At 38.6% G+C, this 26,436-nt stretch overlaps 1 protein-coding gene across 1 annotated transcript in view; it reads right to left on the bottom strand.

The window, feature by feature from the left end:
• LOC122807752 overlaps positions 1 to 22,603 on the bottom strand; it is a 190,401-nt gene extending 167,798 nt beyond the window's left edge. The window contains exon 1 of the mRNA XM_044078748.1: positions 22,064 to 22,603. Within this exon, the coding sequence (XP_043934683.1) occupies positions 22,064 to 22,366 (303 nt within the window). The 5' untranslated portion in view covers positions 22,367 to 22,603. The remainder of the gene's footprint in view (positions 1 to 22,063) is intronic.
• Positions 22,604 to 26,436: the final 3,833 nt, after the last annotated feature.

A 26,436-nucleotide genomic window follows, 5' to 3' on the forward strand; every position in this document is an offset into this window, starting at 1 on the left:
GCATTGCAGAAACTTCAGCCTTATCTGTAGGGAAGGAAATTCACTGTTATGACAGATCACAACCCCCTAACATGGTTAAACAGGGCAAGCCAGCAAAATGTAAAAGTTGCTAAGATCGAGCCTAGGGTTGCAAGTATATATGTCAGTGCAGCACCGCAGTGGGAGTAGCAATGCCAATGCAGATGGGCTCTCAAGACAGGGAATGGGGTAAGGTATACTCAGATAGACCTAATCCTCTTAAGCGGCATTTCTCAAGCGTCACTTGAAAAACTAGCTTGAGTTCTCTGGGGGAGGGGGGGGGGGAGAAATGTGAAGGCTGCCAGCCTAGCCAGATCATTTGTAAATAGGAATGTTGAATTACAGGCTTGTTTTCTTAAATGAAAGAATATGCTGTGAAATGTGAACTTAAAACAATATAACAACATTGCCATCTGCTGTAAAGAAAGCTAAGTCAAGCATTTCTTGTATGTCCTTTGAAGTTATAATTACTTCATGGCTGTCCTTTGAAGTTAAAGATTCGGAGTCATTCCGGCTGGGCTAGCACATTCTTTCTATTGTTTTAACTTAAGGAATAATTACTAGAGTTTACATATGGAATGTCTTTTATTGATGTAGTTTCCTTTAAATTTAAAGTTTTCAAAATATGTGATTTTACTGTCTTTGTTTTCGTAACCTGTGACATTAAAAGTTTTGAAAGAATTGAACAGTTGTCGTGGTCTAAACAACCGTATTTTCAACTCCACTATTGGGTTACGCAAGTTCGTCTTCTGGGTCCTGTTTTTGCTGAGCTTATTGTGCTTCGTGGTTGACAGACTTTTTCTTTTTTGGATCCTTTCTCCCTTCTTTTCAGGGTTAGGAAAGAATGTAGGCAAGTGTATGGTCTGGTTTAAAGATGTCTCTGTCAATACCTTGGGCATAAAGGAAGGGTTGGTCCTAAGAGATACTCTGGGTGGAAAATGATGAAAGGTTCTACACACATAAGGACCTGAAGCTCTGATACCCTTCTGTCTGAGGTAATGGCTAGTAGGAAGGCTGTTTTCCAGGTAAGGAATTTTACATCATTAGATGCCACTGGTTTGAATGGTGGAAGGGTGGGCTTCTCCAGAACAAAACTGAGATCTTGGGGAAACAGGTTTTCTGGAAGGCCTAATTATGGGCAACCTCTCTCAGAAATTGTTTCATGAGGGGATGTGAAAAGAGAGGAGGTTGAGAATGCAGAAAAGCAGAAATAGCTGAAGCATATTTTTTTATAGAGGAGTAGGAGAGACCTTTTCCAAAAAGGCTAGATAAGCATGACAAGATCAAAGGAATCTGAGCTTAATGAGGGGGTTTCCCTTTTGTCTGCACCAACTAATGAATCTTTTCCATTTGGCAGAGTAAGACTTCCTTGTGCTAGGTCTCCTGGGTTATTTTAGAATGTCCAGGACCTGCTTGTTGAGGAGTGACACCTTCCATGGGATCAAGGTATCATCCAAGCTGTCAATTTGAGTGTACGCAGGTTGGGGTGTATGAATGTTCCCCAGTTCTGCATTAACAAGTCCACTTTCTGTGGCAGCAGACAGAGTTCCCTGTTGGTTAGACTGAGCCATAGTGGGTACCAGTGCTGCCACGGCCAATCTAGGGCTATCAGAATTACCCTTGGACCCTCTTCCCTTATTTTCAGCAATATCCTGGGTAGTACTGGTGTTGAGGAGCAGGCATAGAGGAATAGGTCTGTCCAAAGAAAGGAAAAGGCATCTGTCTTCCAGGCTGACTTAATTTTCTTCCTGGAGCAAAACTTTTCCAAGTGAGGATTTTTCTTTGGTGACATAAAGGTCTATCTGTGGCACACCACATTTTTTGGCTATGCTGAGAAATACTTCCAGATACAGCTGCCACTAGTGTGGATCTGACTGCTGAGGTGATCCACTAGTTCATTGGTTTCTCCTCATGAGATACAGCCCCAGGGAGTTTGCTGTTTCCCAAAGGTCCATGGTTAGGAGGAAAAGAAGGTAAGAGTGGGTCCCCCCATTTGTTTATGTACCATATAACTGTGGTATTGTCTGTATTTTCCAGGAAGACTTTGGGTTTTCAATTCTTTTTGAAAGCAATCAGGCCTTTTTGGACTCCCATCAGTACTTTAAGGTTGATGTGTTTGTTTTTGAACTTGGAGTCCCATCTGGCTTGAGTCTATAAGTTGTAGTGGGCTCTCCAGGCTATTTCAGATGCATCTGTTGTCAGAGTTTGGCCCTGAGGGATGAACCTGATGAAAGGCCCAGACTGAGGTAGCATGCTTGGGCCCACCAAGTAAACTCTTTCCTGAGGCATGGAAGCAGTTTTATTCTGAAGGTGAAAGACTGAGAATGCTGGCACCACACATTTTTGAGCTACAACTGCAGTTTTCTCATATGTAACCTGGCCAGGTGGATCATGAGGATACAAGAGGCCATGTATCCCAGGGTCTGAGATACTCTCTGGTTGTGAGATATTTCCTGACCAGGAACTTTTTGAAATATAGAGTTAGAAAGGTAACCTTGTCTGGAGGGAGGAAAGCCTTCTGAAGAGATGAGTCCAGTAAAGCTCTCAGAAGTACAATCCTGTTCATGGGGTTTGTTTGAGATTTTTGGGTATTGATGGTGAAGCCCACTGATATTAGTATGTTTTGGTTATAAAGCAGATCTGCTTTGCATTTTTCTAGGCTTGTTGGCTAAATGAGGCAATTGCCTAAGTAAGGGTAGATCTGAATTCCCTTTGTCCCAAAGAAGGCTATCACCAGGGCTGGGCATTCTGTGAAAAACCCTGGGTGCAGTAGACAAGCCAAAAGGCAGAGGCACAGAACTGATAATGCCTCATACCTGCTCTGAAGCAATAAGAACCTCCTGTGTGATTCCTCTATGGGGATGTGGAGGTATGCATCCTTTAGATCTAAGGTTACTATGAAGGTGCTGGGGAAATCATGGCAGTCGTTTTTGTAGAATTAGCATTTGAATTTTGGGACCTGCAAGAATCACTTGAGCCTTGACAGGTCTAGAATTGGCCTCCAGGTACCTTCTTTTTTGAGGACTAGGAAAAGTCTGACGTACAATCCTTTTCCTTGTAAAGAGAAACAGAAAACAAACTAAACTCTTGACTGCCAAAGATGGCTCAAGGTAAATTAGTTAAACACAACAAAAATCCAAAGCATACCACCACAGTATTAACTTCTAGGTCTCAGTTAAAGAAAAGGCTCTTTACTATGTTATTATATTTATCCATTAAAGTATTTTTGATTTTAACTGAGACCTAGAAGTTAATACCATGGTGGTGTGCTTTGGATTTTTGCTGTGTTTTCCTTGTAAAGAGGTTGGCATAGGCTCCAGAGAGCCTTGAGTCCACAGAGGTTTTATTTGTTTTAAGGCCTCTGCCTTTTGGTTCAGAGGAATATCTGGGAAGTCTGAAAAAATAAAGGGCTGTTTGAACTTGGGTTTGTAACTTCTTTGAATGATGTTTAGAACCTGCAGATCACTGGTAATGAGGGTCCAGTTCTTGTGGAATAGTTACAGTCCCCCCCAACCTGGGGGGAGAGTGAGGAGGAGGGGTAGGGGATGGGGGAAGGCAGTACTATGTAAGAGTCATGATTGCACCCTGTAGGCAGGATCACACGGACCTATTGGGGTCTGTTTGCCACTGTCTTAGTCACTGGTGCTGCCTTTGGCTCCTTTGCCTACAAGGTCTCCTTTTGGCTAGGTTTAGACTGGGGGGCTGGAAAGAACTAATGCTTGGTAGGGTAATTCCAGCTAAAACATGGAAGCTGGAGCTAAAAAAAGTCCTTGACAGTTTGCATGGACTTGGCCTTATCCTCCATTTTCTTAAGCACAGCCTCAGCCTTAGGACCAAAAAGAAAGTCTTTGTCCAAGGGGACATCCAGAAGACTGGATCTGACATGTTCAGGAAAGGACTGCTCCCTCAGCCAGACATGTCTTCTAATGATGGATCCTGTGGCTGCTGCCCTGCTGGAGGATCCCAAGGCATCACAGCAACAGTGCAGTGAATGCTTAGTCACCTGACAGCATGAGCTGCATAAATCCATTAATTCTTTTGAGAGGGCCTTATTTTCATTCCCAATCAGTTTTTGTTTCATCTGGTCAAAAATGGTTTCCTAATACTTCAATATATGAAACTAGCAGTTCAAAGCTCTCATGACAAGGGTAGCAGAGGTGTAGACTTTCTTTTCAAATATGTCCAAGACTCTGCTTTCCTTGTCTGTTGCTAAAGGATTTTTGGAAGAGCTAACTTTTGTTCCATTAGGGCCCTGGGTCACCACCTCAGGATCTGATGAAGGTTCCTAAAAAGGTGTTTGTGGGAATCTAGAACCCTGGAAAATCTGTCAGGTTTCCAAGGGGCAGGGGAAGAGAGTCTGGTTGTAAAGAGGAATCCAGGAAGAACTTGTCTACTACCTTTGAGACTGAGGGAATGGGAAGGGGTTTATGCTCAGGGAGATTTAGGAATTTCCCAACCCTCTTCTTTGATGGGGGTAGTCCTGTTGAAATTTCCATATGAAGTGCTGCCTCAGGATATGCAATGTTTCCCCAAAGGAAATATTGTGTGTAGGGAAGCTGAGTCAAGGTTCTCCTCAGAATCAGAATCCCCATAGGAAGCAACAGATACACCATCCTCAAAGGTAGATTCATCATTGTCAAAATCATCCTCAGAGTCAGAAAACTCCTGGGGTAGGGTATCCCTCTTTCTTTTGCTAGGGGATGCTTCAGGGGGACAGAGGTGTCTGGATATGACCAAGGAAATGAAATCCTCAGCCAGTCTCACTAAGTCTTATTGGTAGGCTTTAGAGTGGGAGAATGTAGGCCTAAGCTGAGGTAAGGTGGGTGTAACTTTTTTGATAGAGGCCTTAGACTTAGGCCTAAGGATGACCTCTGCACTAGGACCTAGATGAACAACTGACTCCTGCAAGCAGTAGGCTGAGGCAATCTCCTGAAGATGTGAAGAGCTGTCATCAGTTTTAGAGCAGTCATCAGAAGCCGGAGTCTATCAAGCAGCCATAGACCCAACCAATGAGCTAAATCCTTCAGCTTGTAAAAAAGTAGAGTGACCCAGAGATAATATTGGACTCCAAATGGGTCCTGATAGAGGCCTGTGCCACTACCTCAGTTGCTGAAGGGGGCAGCAAAGGCACCTCACCTTCTTTAATAATCACAAGCCTAGGAGGACTGGCCAACTGCGAACACACATTGTCTATGGCCCTATGTCTGAAAAGCTTTTCCTTGTTCCACTTAGGGAGATCTAATTCAGCTCAACTAGTGAATGACAGGTGCACAGAGGCCCTGGTAACTCACAAAAATGTCTGGCTAGAATCCCAGCCTTATGCTTGAAAGTTCTGTTATTAAAGGATGCACAAAACTGACAGGGACATTGTGTTCTGGTCCCAACGAAGTCACACAAAAATAATTAAATTCTCAGTGTGGTATCTGTTTGCCACAGCAGAGACAGTTAGTAACTTTCTCTGACATTAGTCGAAAAACACATGAAAGGTTCATCAATGGGGTACTTAGCTTTAGACGTCTTCTTTCCCTGGTGTGGACTGACCGACTCACTGACCTGCACTCTATTTCAGGCTCTGACAGCAAGAAAAAATTTGGCACCAGATGACTCCCTTATCCAGTAGTGACATTGGACAGGTCATCTGCTGGCTTCAGGAGGAGGGGAAAATATTTTCTGGTAGTTGGGCCAGCCAAGAGCTTCCACTGCAGCCAAAAGCTTCCACTGCAAGAAATCCTTCAAGTCAGGACTACAACAGTGAATCACGAAGAACATCTACTTTATTCAGGGCATTCTTACAAGTAGCTGGCTATAATACAGAGAGTCTGTGTATGTACCAGTTTTGTAAAAGATCCTTGTGTCTTCATTTTTGTTCTTCTAGGCTGTAAAGCTTTCTTTCTGCATTGTAATTGCAGCTTGTCAGCATGAGATATCTTAACTGGTAATAAAACTGTAGAATAAAAATGGCATAATAGTTCAGAAACTCTTATTTTATTTCACCTTTTACTTTCAGTGTTCCAGTGGTAAAATGGTATTCGTATATCTGAATAATTAAAGGTGCAAATGTTCCCCATGAAGAATTTAAAATGAAACAAAATGCAAACTGCACTTTCTACTGTAATATTATTAAGTTTAATTGCACTGTAATGATTAAACATTTATAATATGCACTTTCTAATACAATATTAAGTTTAATAGCACTTTAATTGTTAAATGTTTATAATATTCTATTATAAATTTTCTGTTAGTTGCTTGATCACAAGAAACAGGACAGACCTGCTGCTTTCAGCATTGTGATTTTTTACCTGTGTGGCTGATTTGAAATGCTGAATGATTTTATTTAACCAAAAGCTGTAGTGATAATTTTTGTTTAATTTTTTATTTGGTTCTAAAATAATGAATAAACAAATCTATTATAAAACAAATAACTATTTACATAGGTCAACAGCTGATCAAATTTATAGATATCAACAACAATTAATATTTTGTAAGCAAGTCTTTAAGTTTAAGCTAAGATTTATATGAATGTGCAATATTAGAACTGATCATCTTTATAGTATGCAATTCACTACTGCAAAAATGTTTTTGCCATAATAATAAATTCAACACTAGAGGGGTAACTTTAAGTTTCCAATTTTTAATAATTACTTTTCTGGCTATAGCAAGAATAGACCCTTGGGTTTTTGGAATTATCTCAGGAATTGGAGCATTAAATAAAACTAAATATTTAGAAATATTACATCTATCTGACCGTAGATCTTGAATAAAGTTATTAATTTCTTTCCAATACGGGGAGATGACTTCACATTCATATACAATATGTGTCCAGTCTGCTATTATTTCAGAATCACATCTCCAGCATTTAATTCAATTTGATTTGTACATAATTGTAATTTTGTTAGGAGTGACAAAAGTTCTATGCAAGAATTTCCAAGTGAAATGTTCCAGTACAATGAAGATGTAGTTTTATCTGTAGATTTTAATATTATTTTCTTGTATTCTTCAGAGAAGTCTTCATTGCTAACTTTTGAGGAGTAGTTCCAGAATGAATTGTCTAAATATGTGAAATGTAACTTAAGAATTTTATAAATTTGTGACAAATACGATTTACTTTTTATTGCATTATTATTATTGACATTTATTAAGAATTTCAATAATCTAGGGAACAATTTCTTATCTAGGTTAAATATCTTATTTATCTCCGTGTTCACAAAGTCTCTAAATATTTGTAAAATTAACCAGGTCTGAGAATCTTGATTGTATTTTGACCTTAAATTTTCAACAGTATATATATCAGTACCATTTAAAAATGTATGCCAATAGATAAAGTTACTTTGTTGTTTCAATACTAGCATTTTGATTAAGTTATGAGTTTCTAAGCAGTCATTCATATATACAATTGGAAACATAGGAAATATTAAGTCTTTAATACAATGGTTAGACTATGTGAACTTTTGAAAAGAGAACTTTGGAAAGAGGAAATTATGTTAATTAAATAGGGAATTTGAGAAGAGAGTGTAATTCCATTTATGCACAATCTTTTAATAACCAGATAAAACTGTTAGGGACTATTTGCTTATGACTGGTTGTGATAATATTTTTCATTTACTACTAATATTTTTTGATGTATTTATTTCCATTTTGAAACATAAGATGAACTTATCCACAACAGTATAACTTTTACAATTGTTGAAGTAGCATGCACTTGACTATCAGGGAATCTTATTCCACCATTAGCCCAACCTTTTCTGTGCAGATCAAAGGAAACTCTTAGTTTATTAGGATGCCAAAAAAAATTAAGTAGAATATTATTCATTTTCTTCAATTTTTTAGTGGTGACAGCACTACAGATTGTAAGACAAACAATATTTTAGGAAGAATTACCATCGTAATAAGCATTAATCATTCTTCTATAGTAAAGAAGTATTTGTTCCAATTTGTGACTAAACTTAACATTTTATCAACAACCTGTTGAAAAGTTTGTTTGTATCATTTTTTATTATTAGACAATGATTATACCAGAGTGTTTCTTTTGATTTCTATTCCAATAGAAGTCAGAATATTTTTTGTATGAGTTTTTTTAATTTTTTAAATTAATAATGTACTTGTTTAATTATGATTAAATCTTGAGTTTGACATTTCTTCGGACTGACTCATAGAACTAATTATTTGTTCTAATGAATTCTCTATATTTCCCATTAGTAAAATATCATCAACAAAGAGTTGAATCTTTAGTTCAAAATCTTCTTTTATTTTGATACCATTAATGTTCTTATTGGATCTAATACTATTATTAAAGGATTTTCATAAAATATTTTAAAGCCCCCAATAAAACCTTTAATATCTGTTCTTCTTTCTTTTTTATTATTTATATGTGTTATAATTTCTTTGATATGATTTAGTTTATTTTCTGTAGTGATCATTTTTCATGTATTCTGATAATGTTATTTCCCTACATGTTTGATTTGTTGATTTCTTTCTACATGCAGCCATCAATTGTGAAATTCAGATATTAAACATTTATGTTGTTATTATAGGCTTATATGGAGAAAGTTACAGAAATAGCAAAAACAGAAATACATACCTTTAAAAACTGTAGGCTCATACAGGATCAAACTGAATATTTGTTTTCTCAAAGACAATAGTTTCAGCCATTTGTCAAAACATTAATTTGTGTCATTTTTATGAACATATTAGTTTAAAATCTTTTATGCACTATATATATATATATATATATATATATATATATATATATATATATATATATATATATATATATATATATATATATATATATGTGTGTGTGTGTGTGTGTGTGTGTGTGTGTGTATATATATATATATATATATATATATATATATATATATATATATATATATATATATATATATATATTTTAAGATTTATACAAATCGTAAATATTTGTGTTACTTGGGGTGTGTGTGTATGTATGTGTGTGCGTGTTTCCTCCTGGGTGTCATGTTCAGTTGTTTCGATTACAAAATGATACCAAATGACATTCTTGATTATATTTTTACCTATATGTAAATTTCCCTTATAAAGAGATAATCTCTTAACAGTAATCAGGTTTGTCTTTCTCTGATTTTGACCTTTTAGTTTTTACTGACCTATTAGTTTTGGGTTTGTCCAGAATTCTTGTACAAAGAAGTTGACAGGCATGGAGACTGAAGAATATCTATTTTTAAAACATGTCTCTGATTCCCTAATGTCCTGTTTTTTTGGTCTTCAACTTGGAAGTAGTGGTGGGGGTCACCAAATATGGGCTTCACCCTGGGAGCTAAATGGCCTGGCTAGAACTCTGTTAGCAAGTAATTTATACTGATCACACACCATGCCCCAATAATGTGACTACACAAGCAATGGGGACGGAAATATAAAGTTTTGTAGGCAAGACCTTCTTTCCAGTCATGTAGGTTTACTGTAAAACATTCATCTGACTCAACCTCTCACAATGCTGATTCCTGTCTAGGGCTCACGGCCCATCTAATAGGCCTAAAACCAAGGGTTTCAAGTTAGGTAGTAAATGTGGCATAGTCTGGCATTTCTTGGCAAGTAATGTGGATGTAAATGTGAAGAGAATTTTTTTAATAATGCTATTATAAATAGAATATACTTTGTACATATTGCAAATAATGATGTTCTCTTATGCCATAGATTTATGTTAGTTACAGATGGTTCCCACAGGAATTATTTTTAACTCGTCAATTTTTCTATCAAAGTGGTGCATAAAAAGAAGGGTTATAGCCCTGCTGGTCAGAGAAGTTGGCCTCTAGATGCAGGGAAGTTTGTGCCCAGCACAGTATTTCTGGGGCGTATGTGACAGCAAAAGGAAGACATTCTAGAATAATCTAAAGAAGCTTGAACTTCATCCTGCAAGGGATGTCAAGGAGGATAGCACCTTGGACTGTTAGTGCTTACAAGTTCATAGGTAAATACTATGGTCTGCAGAATAATATGTCTAACCATTTTCCAAACAGTGACCAAAGCTGAGAATCATACACTGTACCTTGAGTATGTGAGGTAGGTACCCTAATCATTTTTTTTGAGGGGGCAGGAGAGAGGATTTAAAAAAAATAGATACTTCATGTTTAAGAAGACTACACCAGACTATATCACCTTTCTTAACTCCACTAAAGACAAGAAACTGTTTTATACCACAAATGACCAGAAATTATACCTCCAAAGGCATTTATTTTTACAGCAAGTGTAAAAATCACATAAAACTTGAAAAGCACAGGATTAAATCTCTCTTAGTGCCTCGGCTTAGAACAGCCTTTACAGATTAAATTCATGTTTTGGAGCATTTCTCCCCGGGCCTCCGCTGAAAACAGTATCTGTGGAACCTAGTCGGACTTTCCCGGTCAACAAATGTTAAATAAAATAAATAAAAATTATATCACCTTTCTTCTGTATGCAAAACAATATTGTGCTTTTATGAGCTGGTGGTATTTGCTATATCTTTTTATACCCACACATGTATATATATATATATTAGATATAGCTATATATAGATAGATTTAGGTTTATTATCAAAATGTGAAACAGCACTTACGCAAAACTGGGATGGCTGACTGCGTGTTGTCCATTTTCCGTAATGCCAATCTGGAAATGTTCGAATCCTTATTAGTGAATGGTTGTGTCCATTCGCTAATGTGGGACTGACGTTCTGATAACAGATTGCACTACAGTGGGGATTGGGAAATTTACCCTTTTCCTTACTGTAGTGCAATCTTGGAATTGGAATATATAATATGCAGGGGATCTTGCCCCCTGTGAAAACATTACTGGTAACATGGAATTTCAACACTTGAACTTCTGGTGTTCGAATGTTGATTCCATGGTTACCACTTCCGACATTTTGGTAATTTTGTATTACCAAATTCGTATAATGAAGTCGATCAAAAGGTGGAAAATTGTTTTGGTTTTCTACATTTTGATAGTAAACCATACACACACACACACACACACACACACACACACACACACACACACACACACACACACACACACACACACACTCTTTTAATAAGTGAAACTCACAAATATCAACATGGGAACACATTTAATAAGTGGAACTCACAAATGTCAGTGTCTATTTTGTCGATAAGATAATCCACAAAATAGATGGTTGACAAATGTGTGTGAGATTGACAATACTTGGGGTTAGAGAATATGCTCCTTACTCAGGGATTGTGCAACCTCAGAGTTATATATAATTAGCAGGGGATGTGGAGGGGTGCATGGGGCCTTGCCCTGATGCAAACAATAGCAGATTTCTTTTGCATGGTTCAAGGCTATACACATTTGGGTATTGATGTTTTTTTTCAGCACACACACACACACACACACACACACACACACACACACACACACACACACACACACACACACACACACACACACACACACATATAGTCTACCTGCAGTTTGTTGTATGCAGCTACTTTGCTGTCACAAGCTATAGAATGCACTCATTATCAAGTACAGGATCTATCAAGTCATGCAACAGTGACTGTCTTAATGGTGTTTCCTTTGTATTCATAGTTGTATGACAGTGAAGATAGTATGTGTACGTATATATAAATTGAGGGTTTGGGAGTGTGTCAGGGGCAAAGTCCCAGTGAAAATGTATTTTTGTGACTTTTTTGTATTACTAATTGCAAAAAGACTAGCTTCATTTGGCAAGTGGTGTACTGTTGCCTTGGTGTTTTAAAAAACATTTGTGTAGTTGATATTTTGACATTGATGAAATTGCTGTTGATGTAATAGAACATTAGTTATTATTGATGCATTTATACAGGTATATACATACACTGGTCCCCTTCATAATGTCAACTTACCATTTCGTTGACATTCAAAACAGCGAGATGAAAACGTTGGAAGTTTAAAATCATGAACTCCCTGAACATCGTATTTTCTCTCTGGGAAAGTAACCACTTGGCTACTGTGGTGAACTTTGGCCTTTCTCCACTGTAGTGTGATCCCAGAGTTGATATATTTAAGTAGGGGGTGTGGGGGGGGGGGCAAAGCCCCTCACTTCGATGCATGCAATTTGTTTACATTTATAATGTTATCTTTGGTGGCCAAGTGGTTACTTTCCCAGAGAGGAAATATGGTATTCTGGGAGTTCGTGATTGTAAATTTCCCATGTTTTGGTCTCACTGTTTTGAATGTCGATGAAATGGTAAGTCAACGTTTTAAAGTACATCCATATATACATACATATAGGTGTATATTTATCATATAGACATAAATATGTGTCATTCATTTATTTTCAAATTCATGTGTGCTTGTGAGGGTCAGAGTGGTGACAAGTTGAACAGGATAGACCAGATTCCTCTAGTGAGTAAAAGTAACTATTTCATCCATTTGAATCTGCAGACTTTCCCAGGCAAGTTGAAGAGATATAATCTTTCAATGTGCCAAAGGGTCTGCCCCAGAGTCTCCGTGTAATGGGTCATGGTTGGTACGTCTTTCATGAGAGAAACCTAGGTGACATTCACACAAGTTATCCAGACAACCTTAACTGATTCCTCTCAACACAAAGGATCACTGTATGCTCACTGAGAACCTCCTGGATTGCTGATCTCCTTACTCTGCTATGAAGAATGAGGCCAGCTACCCATTTATTTATACCTGAAATCTCATCCTTTCAGTTGCTACTCATGGCTTATTGCCACAGTTGAAAATATGAGACATAACATGACAGGTAAACTGAATGCTTTGCCCTTTGACTCAATTTTTGCTTCATCATCATTGGTCTGTTACAATGCCTGCAGTACTGCTGTCATTGTCATTGTACCCATTAACTGGCCAGGCTCCTGATCCCTTCTACCCTCATTTGTGAACAAGACCTCAAGATACTAAAACTCCTCCCTTTTAGGGATGTAATCTACCCTCAACAGCTATCTTAGGTATCGCTTCACTCCTTAACTGCAGACAATAATCCAATGTTTTCTGGGTGACACCCATGTGACCTCTGATTTAGAACTGCTCATTTTTATGCCATCTGCAATTCATTATTCCAAAGCATGATGGAGGTTATAAAGCACTGAGGATACTAGAATATTATCATCTGTAAACAACAAAGATGCATCCCCCACATCCTCAAACATACCCTCAAAACCTTGGCTGTGGCTTCATAGCCTGTCAGTGAAAATTATAAACCATATGGGAGAGAAGGTAGACCTTTATTAGAGTCCCACACTTACCTTGAGCATTTTCATCTTGATCCTCAACAATATGGATACAACTCTAGCTCTACAGGGAGGCTAAACTGTATGCAACAGGTTGAAACACTTCCCACAAGAGTTTGCAGGATACGTAGGCATTTGCCTTCTTCAAGTCTAAAAAAACATATGCAGACATTACTGGCAAACTCACATGACACCCTCAAATATCTGTGCAATGACAAAAAAGTTGATCCACTGCTGTATGGTCAGCAAGGAAACTACAGTATTCGTCCTGAACCAAAGGCTTGGCAATTGGATGACATCTCCTTTCCAGGACCCCAGCAATTTAAATGTTGTCAAGTATCTGACTTTGTCTAGGTTCCCCCAAGAGGGCTGAGGAAAATGGTGCCTCTCTACCTGGAACAGAAACTTCTCTCCCCCTTTTTCCTTCAGAGGTAGTATCCCAGCCTTCAACACAACATTGAAAGGGTGTTTAACCATAAATTAACAACAATGTCCAGTATTTTCACCATTTATCCTAGATCTCAAACACTCACAGTGACATCATAAATGGATCTAGTTCACAGTCTACTTCTGGCACTGCCTCCTCAGAGAAGTACATGCCGACCTTCTTTGGGAATTCCTCAAAATGCTTCTTCTACCTTTCAAAAATGTCCCCAGTCAGGGTAGGATATTTTTACACCCCTACTGAGAACAACTTGGACAGTATTCTACTTTCCCCTTGTCAGTCATTTAATGGTTTGCCTGAATATATTTAAGGCCTTATAAAGTAATTCTCTGTAGCTTTGCCAAACACTTCTTGTACCCTGAGCTTTGTACTGGGATTGCCACATTGAGCACAAGTTTACTAATGGGACACAGCTGGGAAGTGGATGACATGATGTTAAGGAAAAAAACTGGATATCCTGTGTAGCCAGGAGATGAAGTGAAAGGGCAGAGTGGTAAAGTGTCTAGGTATGAGCTGCAGCATTTACTACTTAAGGGGAGGACAGACTACACATGGTGTGGAATTGTAATGAAGAGAGCCATCCAAAAACAGTGAAGGATGTCATCAGAATCAGTGATGGACTCATGACAACCAGACTCCAGAGATAGGGTAGTCTTCATAATTGCACCCTAAGATCCACAGCAAGGCTGTGATGGCAAGGAAAAAAGGCACTAAATGTAGCAGTTGTAGGATGTCCTAGATAAAGCAGAACAAAATGAACTGGTGTTGGTAATGGGGAAATGAATGTTCATATGTGGACAGACAATATGAGGATGTCCTGGGTCCATGTGGGTGGGGCAGCAGGAATACTGAAGGAGAAGCCATCCTAGACTTCTGTCTGACAAATGGCATAATGGTGGCCAATACATGGTTCAGCAAGAGAGACAGTCACAAGATCACATACAAGAGTGGTCAACATGCAACTGAGGTAAATGTAGCAAGGCAGGGTATTTCAGTAGAATAGGACATTGCAAATTCATTGCCAATGAAACAGGCAGTCCCTAGCATAAACCACTGGTGGCCACAATTAGCTGCAAGCAGTGGTCAGAAGAGGGTCTAAAGTTAACACTGAGTAGGCTGAAGACCTGGAAGTTGACTGTAACAAAAGCACAGAAGTTCAAGGAATTACCTCAGGGCTCTAGCACCTCAGGAATAAGAGGAAGTAGAGAAGAGCCAAAAAGAATGGCAACATCCCAAAACAGCATGTGTGAAGATGACAGAACAGATATGAAGCCAGGTCAGGTATGGAAATAAGGTACATAAGGAAAGCAGATGGTGGAAAGTAAAACCCTGGGAAGTTATTATAAGAGTCATAGTACATGAAGAAATTGGAGACAGAAAAAACAGACCAGGCCAAGAAGGATATGTAGGCATTTGCCTTCTTTAAGTCTACAAAGCATATGCAGACATTAGCTAAGAGAGCAGTCAGACTGACAAAGAACAAGGCATCAGATAAACTCTACCAACTTTTGGAAAATGGCTCAGCAGATGGAATAAGGAAACTGTATCAGGTTGCAAGACAAAGACAGAAGGATAAGGCAGAAGGTCATCACACACTGTTCACATGGGATGCCAACAACAAACTGCTCACCTGTCCAGAGGCCATCAAGGTAGATGGAAGGAGTAATTCTAGAATCATCTCAATGAAACTAACTCCACAGAAGCTGTACCATCTTATGCACAGCCTACAATGAAACAGGAACTAAAAAAACCTAGAAGTAAGAACAACACTAAGGAAAATGAAGTCAGGGAATGTAGCAGGTTTAGATGAAATCACAGCAGCTATTATCAAAAGCTGTGTGTGTTAGAGGAGAAATGGATCCTGAGGGTACTCATCAAAGCATGGAGAGAAAGGTCATCCCTGATGACCAGAAAATAAGCATTCTTAAACCAGTGTACAAGGAAAAGAACATTGACAGGTGCAGACAACACAGAGTTATAAAAACTCCTGTCACACTGGATGAAAGTGTTGAAGAGGCTGACTGATAAATATGCAAAGTAGTAGAAAATAAAATGGGATATGAGTAGGTCAGATTCAGATCAGGATGCAGTGTAACTGACCCAATGTCTGCAGTGAGACATAGTAACAAAGAAGTTGGAGATAAGAAGGAGAGAGAGGATGTCTGTGAAATAACCAAAATTTAGATGTGTAGTCATAAGTGATCAGTCTATATTATGATATACTGGGTATTTTACAATTAACTACCACCTATTTTTATGTAACAAGTGATTACTTGTTTTAAGTTTTTTACTCTTTTTTTTTTTTTTTTTTTTTTTTTACTTTTTATTCTTACTTTTAGCGCAATGCTGTATTTCTTTCATGTTCCTCCTCATTCAAAAGGCTTCTTGATTGATGCAGATTGGTGCTGAATCGGTTTTTGTAGGCGAACAATTAATAGTGGTGAAGGAACAAATCAATTCACACAGACGATTAGGATACTTGTCAGTGTGTGATATTATGGCATCTGTTATAACAAGACACAGTTCTGTTCTCAAGAATGAGGGACTTCTGGAAAAGGATGCCAAATAATGACTGGATGAGAGGATAAACCCAAACACAGGAGATGGCAAGGAGGGTCCCCTTTGTTGATCCACTGATACAGTAAAAACACAGAGTAGAAAAAAGTATGATGAGAGATAAGCAGTTTCAGATCAGGATGCAGCACAACTGACATAATAGTTGCAGTGGGACAGATAGCTGAGAAGAAGCTAGAGATGTGGAAAGAGTCCAAATGGGCATTCCTAGACTTGAAGAAAGCATATGACAAGGTTCCAAGAAAGCTGATTTGAGCAGTCCTACAGTGGTTAAGTCCCAAAAACATTAGTAAATTTAGTGCAGACTATGTACAAGGACCCAATAACATGAGCACAAATGGTGTTCAGACTCACAGATGGAGTCACACTGTTAGTTGGTGTGCATCAGGGTTTAGCCCTAAGCTCTCTGCTGTTCATGCTGGTGATGGACGACATTACCAAACATATTGGCGGGGACAGATTAACAAAGCTGCTGTATGCAGATAATGCGGCATTACAGGAAGACTCTGAACAAGAACTTTGGGAAATGATAGGATAAAGGAATGCAAAACTTAAGGCACATGGGGTGAAACTGAATACAGAGAAGACAGTTGTCATGGAGGAAATCAGAAGAAGGTGGAAATTGAGATAGAAGGAAAAAAGTAGAATAGTTAACTGCTTCAATATCTGGGAGGGGTGATTGAAGAGAAGGGAATCCTGAATGAGGAGGTCAAAACTAGAATTAGAGGGACGACAGCCACCCGGCACAGAGAGTCCTGGATAGTGTGCAACAAAAGAATGCCAAAGAAGCTGAAAAGTAATATGTATGACACTGTACTGCATCCAGTATTACTATATGGTACAGAAACCTGGGCAGTGAAGGCAGAGCAGTTGTGGAACTTAGACGTGATGGAGATGAAGTGCCTGAGATGGGTGGCAGGATGCACACTGTGAAACAGAAAGAAATGTGGACATCAGAGCAGAAGCCAAAATAGGTTTAGCTTAGCAGAAGATCAAAAAGAACAGATTATGGTGGTTTGAGCACATTATGTAGGAAAGCAGAAGACAATATGGTGAAGAAGATTTGGGAGAGACAGGAAGGAAGCAAGAGGAAATGAGGGTATCCATCAAAGAGATGGATGGATTGTGTGAGAGAAGACCTGTGACAGTCAGGCATGACTATCAAAGAAGGTAGGAGAGCGGTATTGAATGGAGAAAGATTGCAAAAATGAACATGACACCCCATTCTGACCCAATGTAGAAAACAAGAAAAAGGCGGTTGATGATGATGATGATGATACATAAACACAGATCATAACATATATGTCCTTACTGCATCACTCGGTATGGTTTAAGAGTTTCATTTGCAACAAGTTTGCAAAAATGCTTGGTTTGTAGTTATTACTGTAAATAGCAGCTTTGTTGATGAGGTTATGAATCATTTCATTTACAACAGTGAACTTTTTTTAAAAATCGTGTATGCATTTTACTGTTTGTTTCTTAAATATCTCAGTAGTTCATGAGCATTTTACATGCTTTTGTGGGATATTTGCTTTCATAAACAGTATTGTACACTTCACTTTTTTTTGCATATGCTTTTCATAGTTTTTTGAAGTGCTGAAGTCAATTCACAGATATAAAATGTTACATAGCGAAATGTGTGGTGACAGAAAGTACATAGATAAGTGGTGAGTCCCCCCACAATCCATACTGTACCTGTGCCCCTGCACAATCAAGGCTCTGTTCATCCTGAAGGCAAAGAAATGTTTTCCCTTTGTAGTGAGCTGAGGAATGAAAGCTTGCCATGCAAGAAAGTCAGTGTACTTAAGAGTAGAGGAATTTGTTTTTATTAATTTGTGAGTAATATAAAATGTTGTAATAGTTACAAATGTGTTGTTTTCCTCTTTATAAAGGTAAAATATCCATCTGTGATATTGGTAGCTTGGGTTTGAGTTCAGATCCAAGTGCCAGACACATTTGCCCATGGAAGGAGGAAATGAGCATCTTTGACACGTTTGCTTCCTTTATGAGTGGATGAGCGTTTTCTAGTTATTGCTACAAAGTAGCTTCTGTGAGTAAAGGATGTATTCTGCCTAAAGAAGTTGTAAACCCAAAATAAATGTGAGTCAACTTGCTACTAGGGGTACGGCATACTTGCCTCTGGGTTGAGGGATAGATATTAGTGAGGTAATCCTCTGGCCCTTATGAACAGACCTGGCTCCAGACACAGAGCTATCATTTGGAGGGGGGTAAATGGACTAATGTATCACAGCAAGGTGACCTTGCCTGCCAGAGGTCAGCAGAGACAACAATTAAATAAGTATTAATAATACAGTAATGCTGCCCTAAAGTATGCTTTAGTCTGGCAGCAGAGAGGATTAAGGCTGTGAGCTATCAATGAGCTACTCCATGTGGTCCAGGGATTGATTCCCTCAGCCTTCATTTGCATGCTTTGCAACTTTCAGCAATTCACTTATTCAGAAACTGCTCCCAGGTCACCCTGAAGGGACACTTACATCCAGTGGGCATGCCTGCCAAATAAACAGTCTTTTGGCAACTATCAAGTGTTCAAATATAAACTTTTCAAAGAGAAAGTTAAACTGAAATACCATCTCTGATTAGATAAAAGGCAAGAGATTCTATAACACTCACCAAACAAGAGAAGGGCTAACATTATTTAAGGTTATTCATTTAAACAGTTGAAGATGCCAGAAGAAGATGACAGTTTGTAGTTTACTGAATGAGGGCATTGCAGGAAACTCCTACTGATCCTTTTCTTCTCTCTGCTTGTCCATTGCTTCCATGCTCTATTTCTAACTAAATCTCTCTAATGACTTAACATATACATGAACAAGCACCTCAAGCAATGCATTCAAGGGCCCTACCACCCTCTGCATGAAGAATTATCTTCAAAAATCTAACTTGAAATCTCCCACTTTCAGCTGTCACCTATGTCTTTCTTCAGTTCTGTCCCCTTTTCCCCATTTCTTGATTTAGGACAAGCTATCCCTTTTCAAGGGTGACCTAAGAGCACTATCTCTTTAATTGACTTGCTCAGAGTCACACAATAGCCAAATGAAGGTGAAAGAAATCAAACGCTGTACCCATGCACTTCCCCTAAACAATATGGAATGTTTGAATCATATTCCTCTTTCCTCTTCTCTCAATGTATATATGCTAATGGTACAAGTCTTTCCTTATATAGTATTCTCTCCATTCCTGGCACCAGTTTGATGACTATATGACATGCTTTCTACCAATGTCACTTCTTTTCATCTGCATGGTGCCACAACTACAGACAATATGCCAGATACAGTATTCAAGTATTGTTTACAGTTGAAAGTTAATCTCTGCCAATCATGACTAGTTGTGTGCTAAGTACCCCAATATCTTATTAACCTTTGCCCTTTCACACCACCTAATGTGACTGAGTCAGATTAGGTGGGACTATTCTATATTCTGCTTAGGGCCATCCAACCAAGACTGTATGTTCACTCATTATTTTCACAAGTTTCTAACATATGTAATAATATACGTAATAAAAAGAGTTGATGGGTTTCCCATTGCCCCTTGCCAGCATCTCTTCAAACTGTAACTAACCCCCAAAAGCACATGAAAACAAAATTTTAAAAATGAATTTACTCTCTTGGACAAGCTTTATAAAATCAAAGGTTCATGCATTAAGGCTTGCTGCATTACAGCATGGTCTATTTCCTTTCTTATAAACATTTATAATATTTTTTTCTAAAACATAGTTAAAATAATTTACAAATGGTCAATGCTGCAATACATGCCAATATGCCAAACTTAGATTGCCTGGTGACTTTCCTGTTAGGGTATGCAGTACTGTTTCACTGCAGACAGTGGTGACATGTAGAGTGTTGGAACTGCAGTACAGATGGTCCTGGGTTCTAGTCCAGGGTATACAAACTTTTGGTGGGAGGTTAGCATAATGGTTAAGGTGTTTACCTTACAGATACAAGGTGCAGGGTTTGATTCTCACAATGGGTAAATGTCTAGGCTTAAAATGGCCCACAACGGCAGTTGCATAATCTCCTGGGCTGTGTACTACATCATCTACAAAAAGAACTGTCACCTCACCTAAGTGTCATATTTAATCATAGCCTCACCTCAGGTTTCATAACCGCACACAGCTACAGTTATCCCACTCTACAAGGAGGGATCCACTTTGGATCCTGGGAACTACCGCCCCATCAGTCTGACGAGCCTGATCTGCAAGGCCATGGAATGTATTATCATAGAACTTATAAACAAAGACATTGGCAACCTTCAAACACTGGACCCCACCCAGTTTGGGTTCACGAAGGGCCGATCTTGTCTCCTGAACCTGATTGACTTCTTTGAATCAGTCACTGGAGCCGTGGACGAGGGTAAGGCGGTCCACACAGCCTATTTGGACCACGCCAAGGCCTTTGACACCATCCTCCACTCTGAAATCATAGATAGACTTACTAAGCTGGGCATTAATCCCTACGTCACTCGATGGGTTGCCAACTGGCTTACTGACAGAACCCACACTGTAAAAGTAGCCAACTCCAAATCCAGCTCCAGACAAGTGACAAGTGGATTACCTCAGGGTTTAGTCCTGGGACTGCTATTGTTTGGCATCTACTTCTTTGAAGTACAGGCCAACACTAAGGGACTCTGGCTAACAAAGTTCACAGATGACTGCAAACTGAGAGCCATTACTGAATCCCCAAATGATGTTGATACTCTACAAAAGGGCCTTAAAGAAACAGATGCTTGGTGCCTGAGCCATTGGCTCAAGCTCAATGCCAAGAAATGTATAGTTATCCCCTTTGGGAAAAAAACATGTACCCATGAATTACCACATAGGTGACAGTACACTAAAACACTGAAAGTGTGATAAGAGACTTAGGCACACAGGTGGACAGTGGTCTCACCTTCGATAACCACATCACCACAACAGTCAGGAAATCCTTCTATGTGGCACAATTCATCGCTAAGGGCTTTTCATCCAGAAAAAAGGAGGTCATTGTCCCACTGTACTCATCCCTCATTTGACTCATTATGGAATACAATGCCCCATTTGGTATGTACCTCTCAAGACATCTGCAACAACTGGAAAGGATGCAGAAATACCTCACTAAAAGAATCAAAGGCCTAAAGCAGATGCCCTACTGTGACCGCCTTAAAAAAAAAAAAAAACTCCAGCTATATGAACCTATGAACTTATGAGTAATATTTCAAGATGCGAGCAGGCAGTGGTTGTGGGATGAGGAGTAGCATGAAATGCAGTATTTGAGGATCAAGGAGAGACAGAAAAATAATTTCTTCACAAAGAAAAACACATGCTCTGACATTGTGGTCATATAGTGCAGCATTCTCTGCATGTATATAAATTGATAAACAGAAATGTTATTTATTAAATGTTTACGTAGTGTAGCTTGTATTAAGACCACTCTGGGACAGTAGCCCAATTCCAAGCCTGCATCTCATTTCATGTGGCTAACTAAAGGGGAAATGGTCCAGCAAGAAAACTTTAGCTATGTGCCGGATTTCAACTCTGCAGTACAGGAAGTGTTGAAAGTACTCTGATCCTGCACTGTTTAGAATACAGATGACCACTGATAAAGGAGTCACACACACAAACTTGTAAAATCAGTTTCCTCCTCCCTCATCTCACTCCACATCACTATGTCTCTCTAGAAGCAGTACTATGTCCCTTGTCAGAGAGACACCTGTAAGAACCATGACTGCATTAACTGATATTTTATTACAAAGCCAAGTTTGCACCAGTAGTAATTCAGGCAAAGAAATAACAAAGCAGAAATCCAGTGAACAAAAGACATACCTCTGTCGGCCATCTGACTGTTTCACTGCTGTTATGGAGTTTCTGGACTCTCTTGTTTGGAATGGTAGCCATCTGTCTGGCTCTTCCAAGCTGCACCGATCCAATATAACAAGGATTACTTTCCTCAGAAGACCTGCCTATATCCCTGCCACTAACCTGGATGTATGGAGTTAGCCTTTGCTGTCCTTTTACTTCATCTGGAATTCTTGGCTTTGTCTTCTTTGTTAACTGTAGTCCATTAAGTCTTGGACGGATACTCAGCTGTGGCAACTCCTCTTGTAACGTTTCAGCTGTAGGTTGCATCCCTTGATAAAAGTAAATCTCAGCAGGTTCTGTTCTCACTTTAGAAAGAGAGCAGGGTTCATCCTCAGTTATGGAATTAATTCAAAACTCTCAAAGCTTCAGTTAAAGAAATCCTCACAGAGTAAGGGACAACTGAGCTTCCTCTAAGTTTTGACAGTTCAAAGAAAAAAAAAAGGTTACAGATTACAATACTTTTAAGAACAAAAAACTAAAGCATTAAGATGAAAAGGAACCTCTTGCTGAAACACGTGCATGCTAAATGCTCAATGAAGTAAAGTCTATATAAATATTGTTACTATATGTCTGGCCACAATATTCCTATACTGAGTTTAATTCAGGTTCAGGTTCAAGGGGAGGACTGTATTTCTCATAGGATAGCAAACTCTTAAGAAAGTACACCATCCCGTGATGAAAACCTGCCAGGTCATATCTCTGTCTCTATTGTTAGGCAGTGGGGCATGAAACCCAACAGCCCATGCTGAGTGGTAAACACAAAAGGAGTCATATTCTCTCAAGAGAACCGAAAGTACAGATAATAAAATATTCATTCCATCATACTGAATAAAGTAATCCCAGCCAGCCCAGGGAGTAGCTCTTTGAATTATTTATCTGTATATTCATAATCACATTGGCACAGGATGGATTAATAGTGCTGTTATGGTGTCTGTTTACAATTCTAGAGACAAAATGAGTGTATAAAACAGTTTCAAATTTTCCATTTATACGAAACTGACAGAGTAACTAGCAAGAAAAGTTACTTTGTTCTCAGTGTTCCTTATATAACATCCAGTTACTCTGTTGTGGCTTGCTTCTAACAGTTTTGCTGTATAACAATTCTGCCCTGCTCTGTTAAACTGTGCCAGATTTGGGGAAGGTCTTACTGTCATATTTACGTTATTAAATTTATCTCACTGTGTGACCTGGATCAACCCTAAAAAGGTTCAGTTTGAGCAGCCCACTTACGAAAAATAAAAAAAGTAAACAATATCCAGTAAAATTCATATGGGATTAAAAAGAAATGACAACTGCATGTTTCCTGGAATGGAGTTGAATAAAACTGCACTGCAAAGGGATATAAAGGCAACATGCCTCATTACAAGCCAAGAAGCATGGCTTGTGTTTAAATCCTAGAATGTCATGCTGAATTCACCTGAGGTATTTACATACCAGATGAAGAAAATATGTCAGCTAGCTAGCATTCATATACTTATAAGGCATGCCAAAATCTAAACTTTACTGTAAACATTTTTATGATAATTTCCAGTATTTGATTTAGTGAATCTATAAAACTGACTATTGGTTATGGTGAGGGATAAACAAAAATCTAAGATATGTTTGAAACAGGATACAATGCTAAAGCCAGAATTGTTTGCTATATTAAACTTAAATTATTGTCAAAATATCAGAGTGCTAAATCTCTGTTTCACCTTAAATTATTATAGCTAGTCAGTTGTTCTCCAGACAGGCTGTGCAACACAAGCACTCCCAGTGTTAGAGTTGAGCAAAGATGACCTGATGGCATGCAAAAACAGAGAAACAATATCAAAACCCAAATGCAATTAATGCACTTTCTGAAGTGCTAGCTCTGTCTGATGGTTACGTAATTGCATTACCAGTCACATTAGATGTACACCAAGCCTGTACCATGTATTGACTTGCACTGGCAGTGTGCAGTGCAGTAATAATGCATGTGTGTAGTTAATAAAATAAATACTGTGGGGCAGGGAAGAAATCCCCAGGCTGTGTGTGTGTGTGTGTGTGTGTGTGTGTGTGTGTGTGTGTGTCTGTGGGTGTGTGTGTGTGTGCGTGTTTGTGTGTGTGTGTGTGTGTGTGTGTGTGTGTGTGTGTGTGTGTGTGTGTGTGTGTGTGTGTGTGTGTGTGTGTGTGTGTGAGCATGTGCACATGTGAGGGTGCCTGAGGACTGCATAATTACATTTTTCGCAACATACAAAATGTATGAAAGAAAACATGACTAACCTCCTGACTTTGCTTCAGATAGGAAAGCAATATTATTCAAAATAAAATCATGGTCATCATGCCTACAAGACTTCTATTTTCAGCAGTTATAATTTAACAATTTAACAATGTTATTTTATGATAGCCCTACGTAAAGTAAATAATCGGCAATGACAGTATGTGTATTACAAGGTGCTTCAAAGTAGCAATAAATACTTAGATAACTGTTTTTCCAACCAAGGAACCTTTAACGTAGGAACTCCCTAGGGATCCATCCTTGGTCCCCTGTTATTCCAATTTTTTTATAAATAACTTGCCCTTTCACTGTTATCAACTAAGTATAATCATGTTCACAGATTACCTCATTTTCCTAGAATCCAATAAAAACGTACCTATCATTCAGCAGAAACTGCAAAGCAACTTTACAATGCTATGTAAATGGACCAACAGCAGCTGACTTCTCATTAATATCTTAAAATGCACATCATGATTTTCAGAATTACACAACGATTCCAAAACGTCCCTGCATACAGTAAGTGAGTTAAATGGCAAATGCTTTCTTTCACGAAACATATAGATAAAGTTATTTTAAAAACTTGCCAGTTTAAAATATGCTACAAAGTTTCTCATCTTCCCATACCCATTACTCGTCCTGCCATAGCTAGGCATGTACTCATCCCAAAGACTGAATATGGTCTCCCACCAACTGTCTTCTAATTTAGTAGTAACAGACAAAAAATTCAAACAGCAATTAACAAAACTGGCAGATTTGCTTTCTTTTTAGATCAACTAACCCACCAGTACCAGCGTTTACAATAAACAAAATGGTTACTGCTTAATAAAAAGGAAAAATACTCACTGCAAAGACCTATAAAAGTATTATGCTAGGACACTGCCCTTCTTTAAGAACTAAACTACAAATCAGACAAAACTATACACTAAGGGATGTACACAGAGCTATAGATGGTTCAGCTAGTGCCCTGATACCAGTCCTGGATCTACCCTCCACCCCCCCCCCCCACACACACACACACAGCTCTTCAACTTGGTGCTTCACACCAAGATCCATCCTCCAACTCCTCACCTGCAGCTTTGCAACTTAAGGGGAAAAAAAGTTCTGCTACCTTAGTCTGGTGCTCCAAGCCAGATCTCCAACCCTCCAAGCTGAATTGAAGAGCAATAAATAAAATAAATAAATAGAAGTAAAAAAAAGAAAACCCCTGTAGCAAGCCAATTGACAGCAAACAACTTGCTACAGACACACGCACACAGCACTGAAGAGCTGAAGTGCATTTGTGCATTTATGTATCTCTGTATGGGCATTAGGAAATGCCGTTACAGAAAAGAGTGCAGAAACTTGTTGATCATTCCTCCTTGACCTTGCACCAGGAGGTTGCCCACCCTTGTTGCCTTTCTGGATATACATGATGAAAACCTTACCCTTATGAGACCCAAATTCAAAACAGCAATAGGTAAAAGGGCATTGGGAACCAGCTCCTGTCAGATGACAGACAAAAAATACCACTGATGCACTTAAAAAAACTAATTAAAAGAATACTTGTTGAAGGAATCAGCTTGCTCTTGCTTTAAAAAAGAGGGCGATAAATAACCTTTATCAACATGCACAGGCTACATTTATTTCTACAGTGATAAATGTGTAGTTTAAATTCACTTTTCTTACTTGCATCATCATTGTAGCATGCTCAACTTTTACGTGCCTCACTATACTCTTGGTAAAAAGTGTTTGTCAAACTGCTCTTTGCAAATAATCTTTCAGAATGTTATATAAACATCAAACCTTCTTGTAATAATTGATATGAAACTCAGTCTGCATTTTACGTAAATTCTTGATGTGATAGTCAGACAATATTGCTTGACACTTTACATTTTGCCTAATAGGTCCAGATCAAGGATGAAAACGGCCTGTTGTTCAGTATAATTACTTACCCAGTTACCAAAATGTAAATAAATAGCAAAATGTTAGTTTGGTACACAAAGGGGCTTATTTTGGATCTGAAAACTGATGGCTGCTAAAGACATGACATGCTGTAAAAATGGGTATATTAAGTGTGTTAGGTAAAAAATATATTTATCACTAAGAAACAAATGTAGCG

Source organism: Protopterus annectens, chromosome 7.part1, assembly GCF_019279795.1.
Source record: "Protopterus annectens isolate FY-2018-M chromosome 7.part1, PAN1.0, whole genome shotgun sequence".
NCBI lineage: Eukaryota > Metazoa > Chordata > Ceratodontiformes > Protopteridae > Protopterus > Protopterus annectens.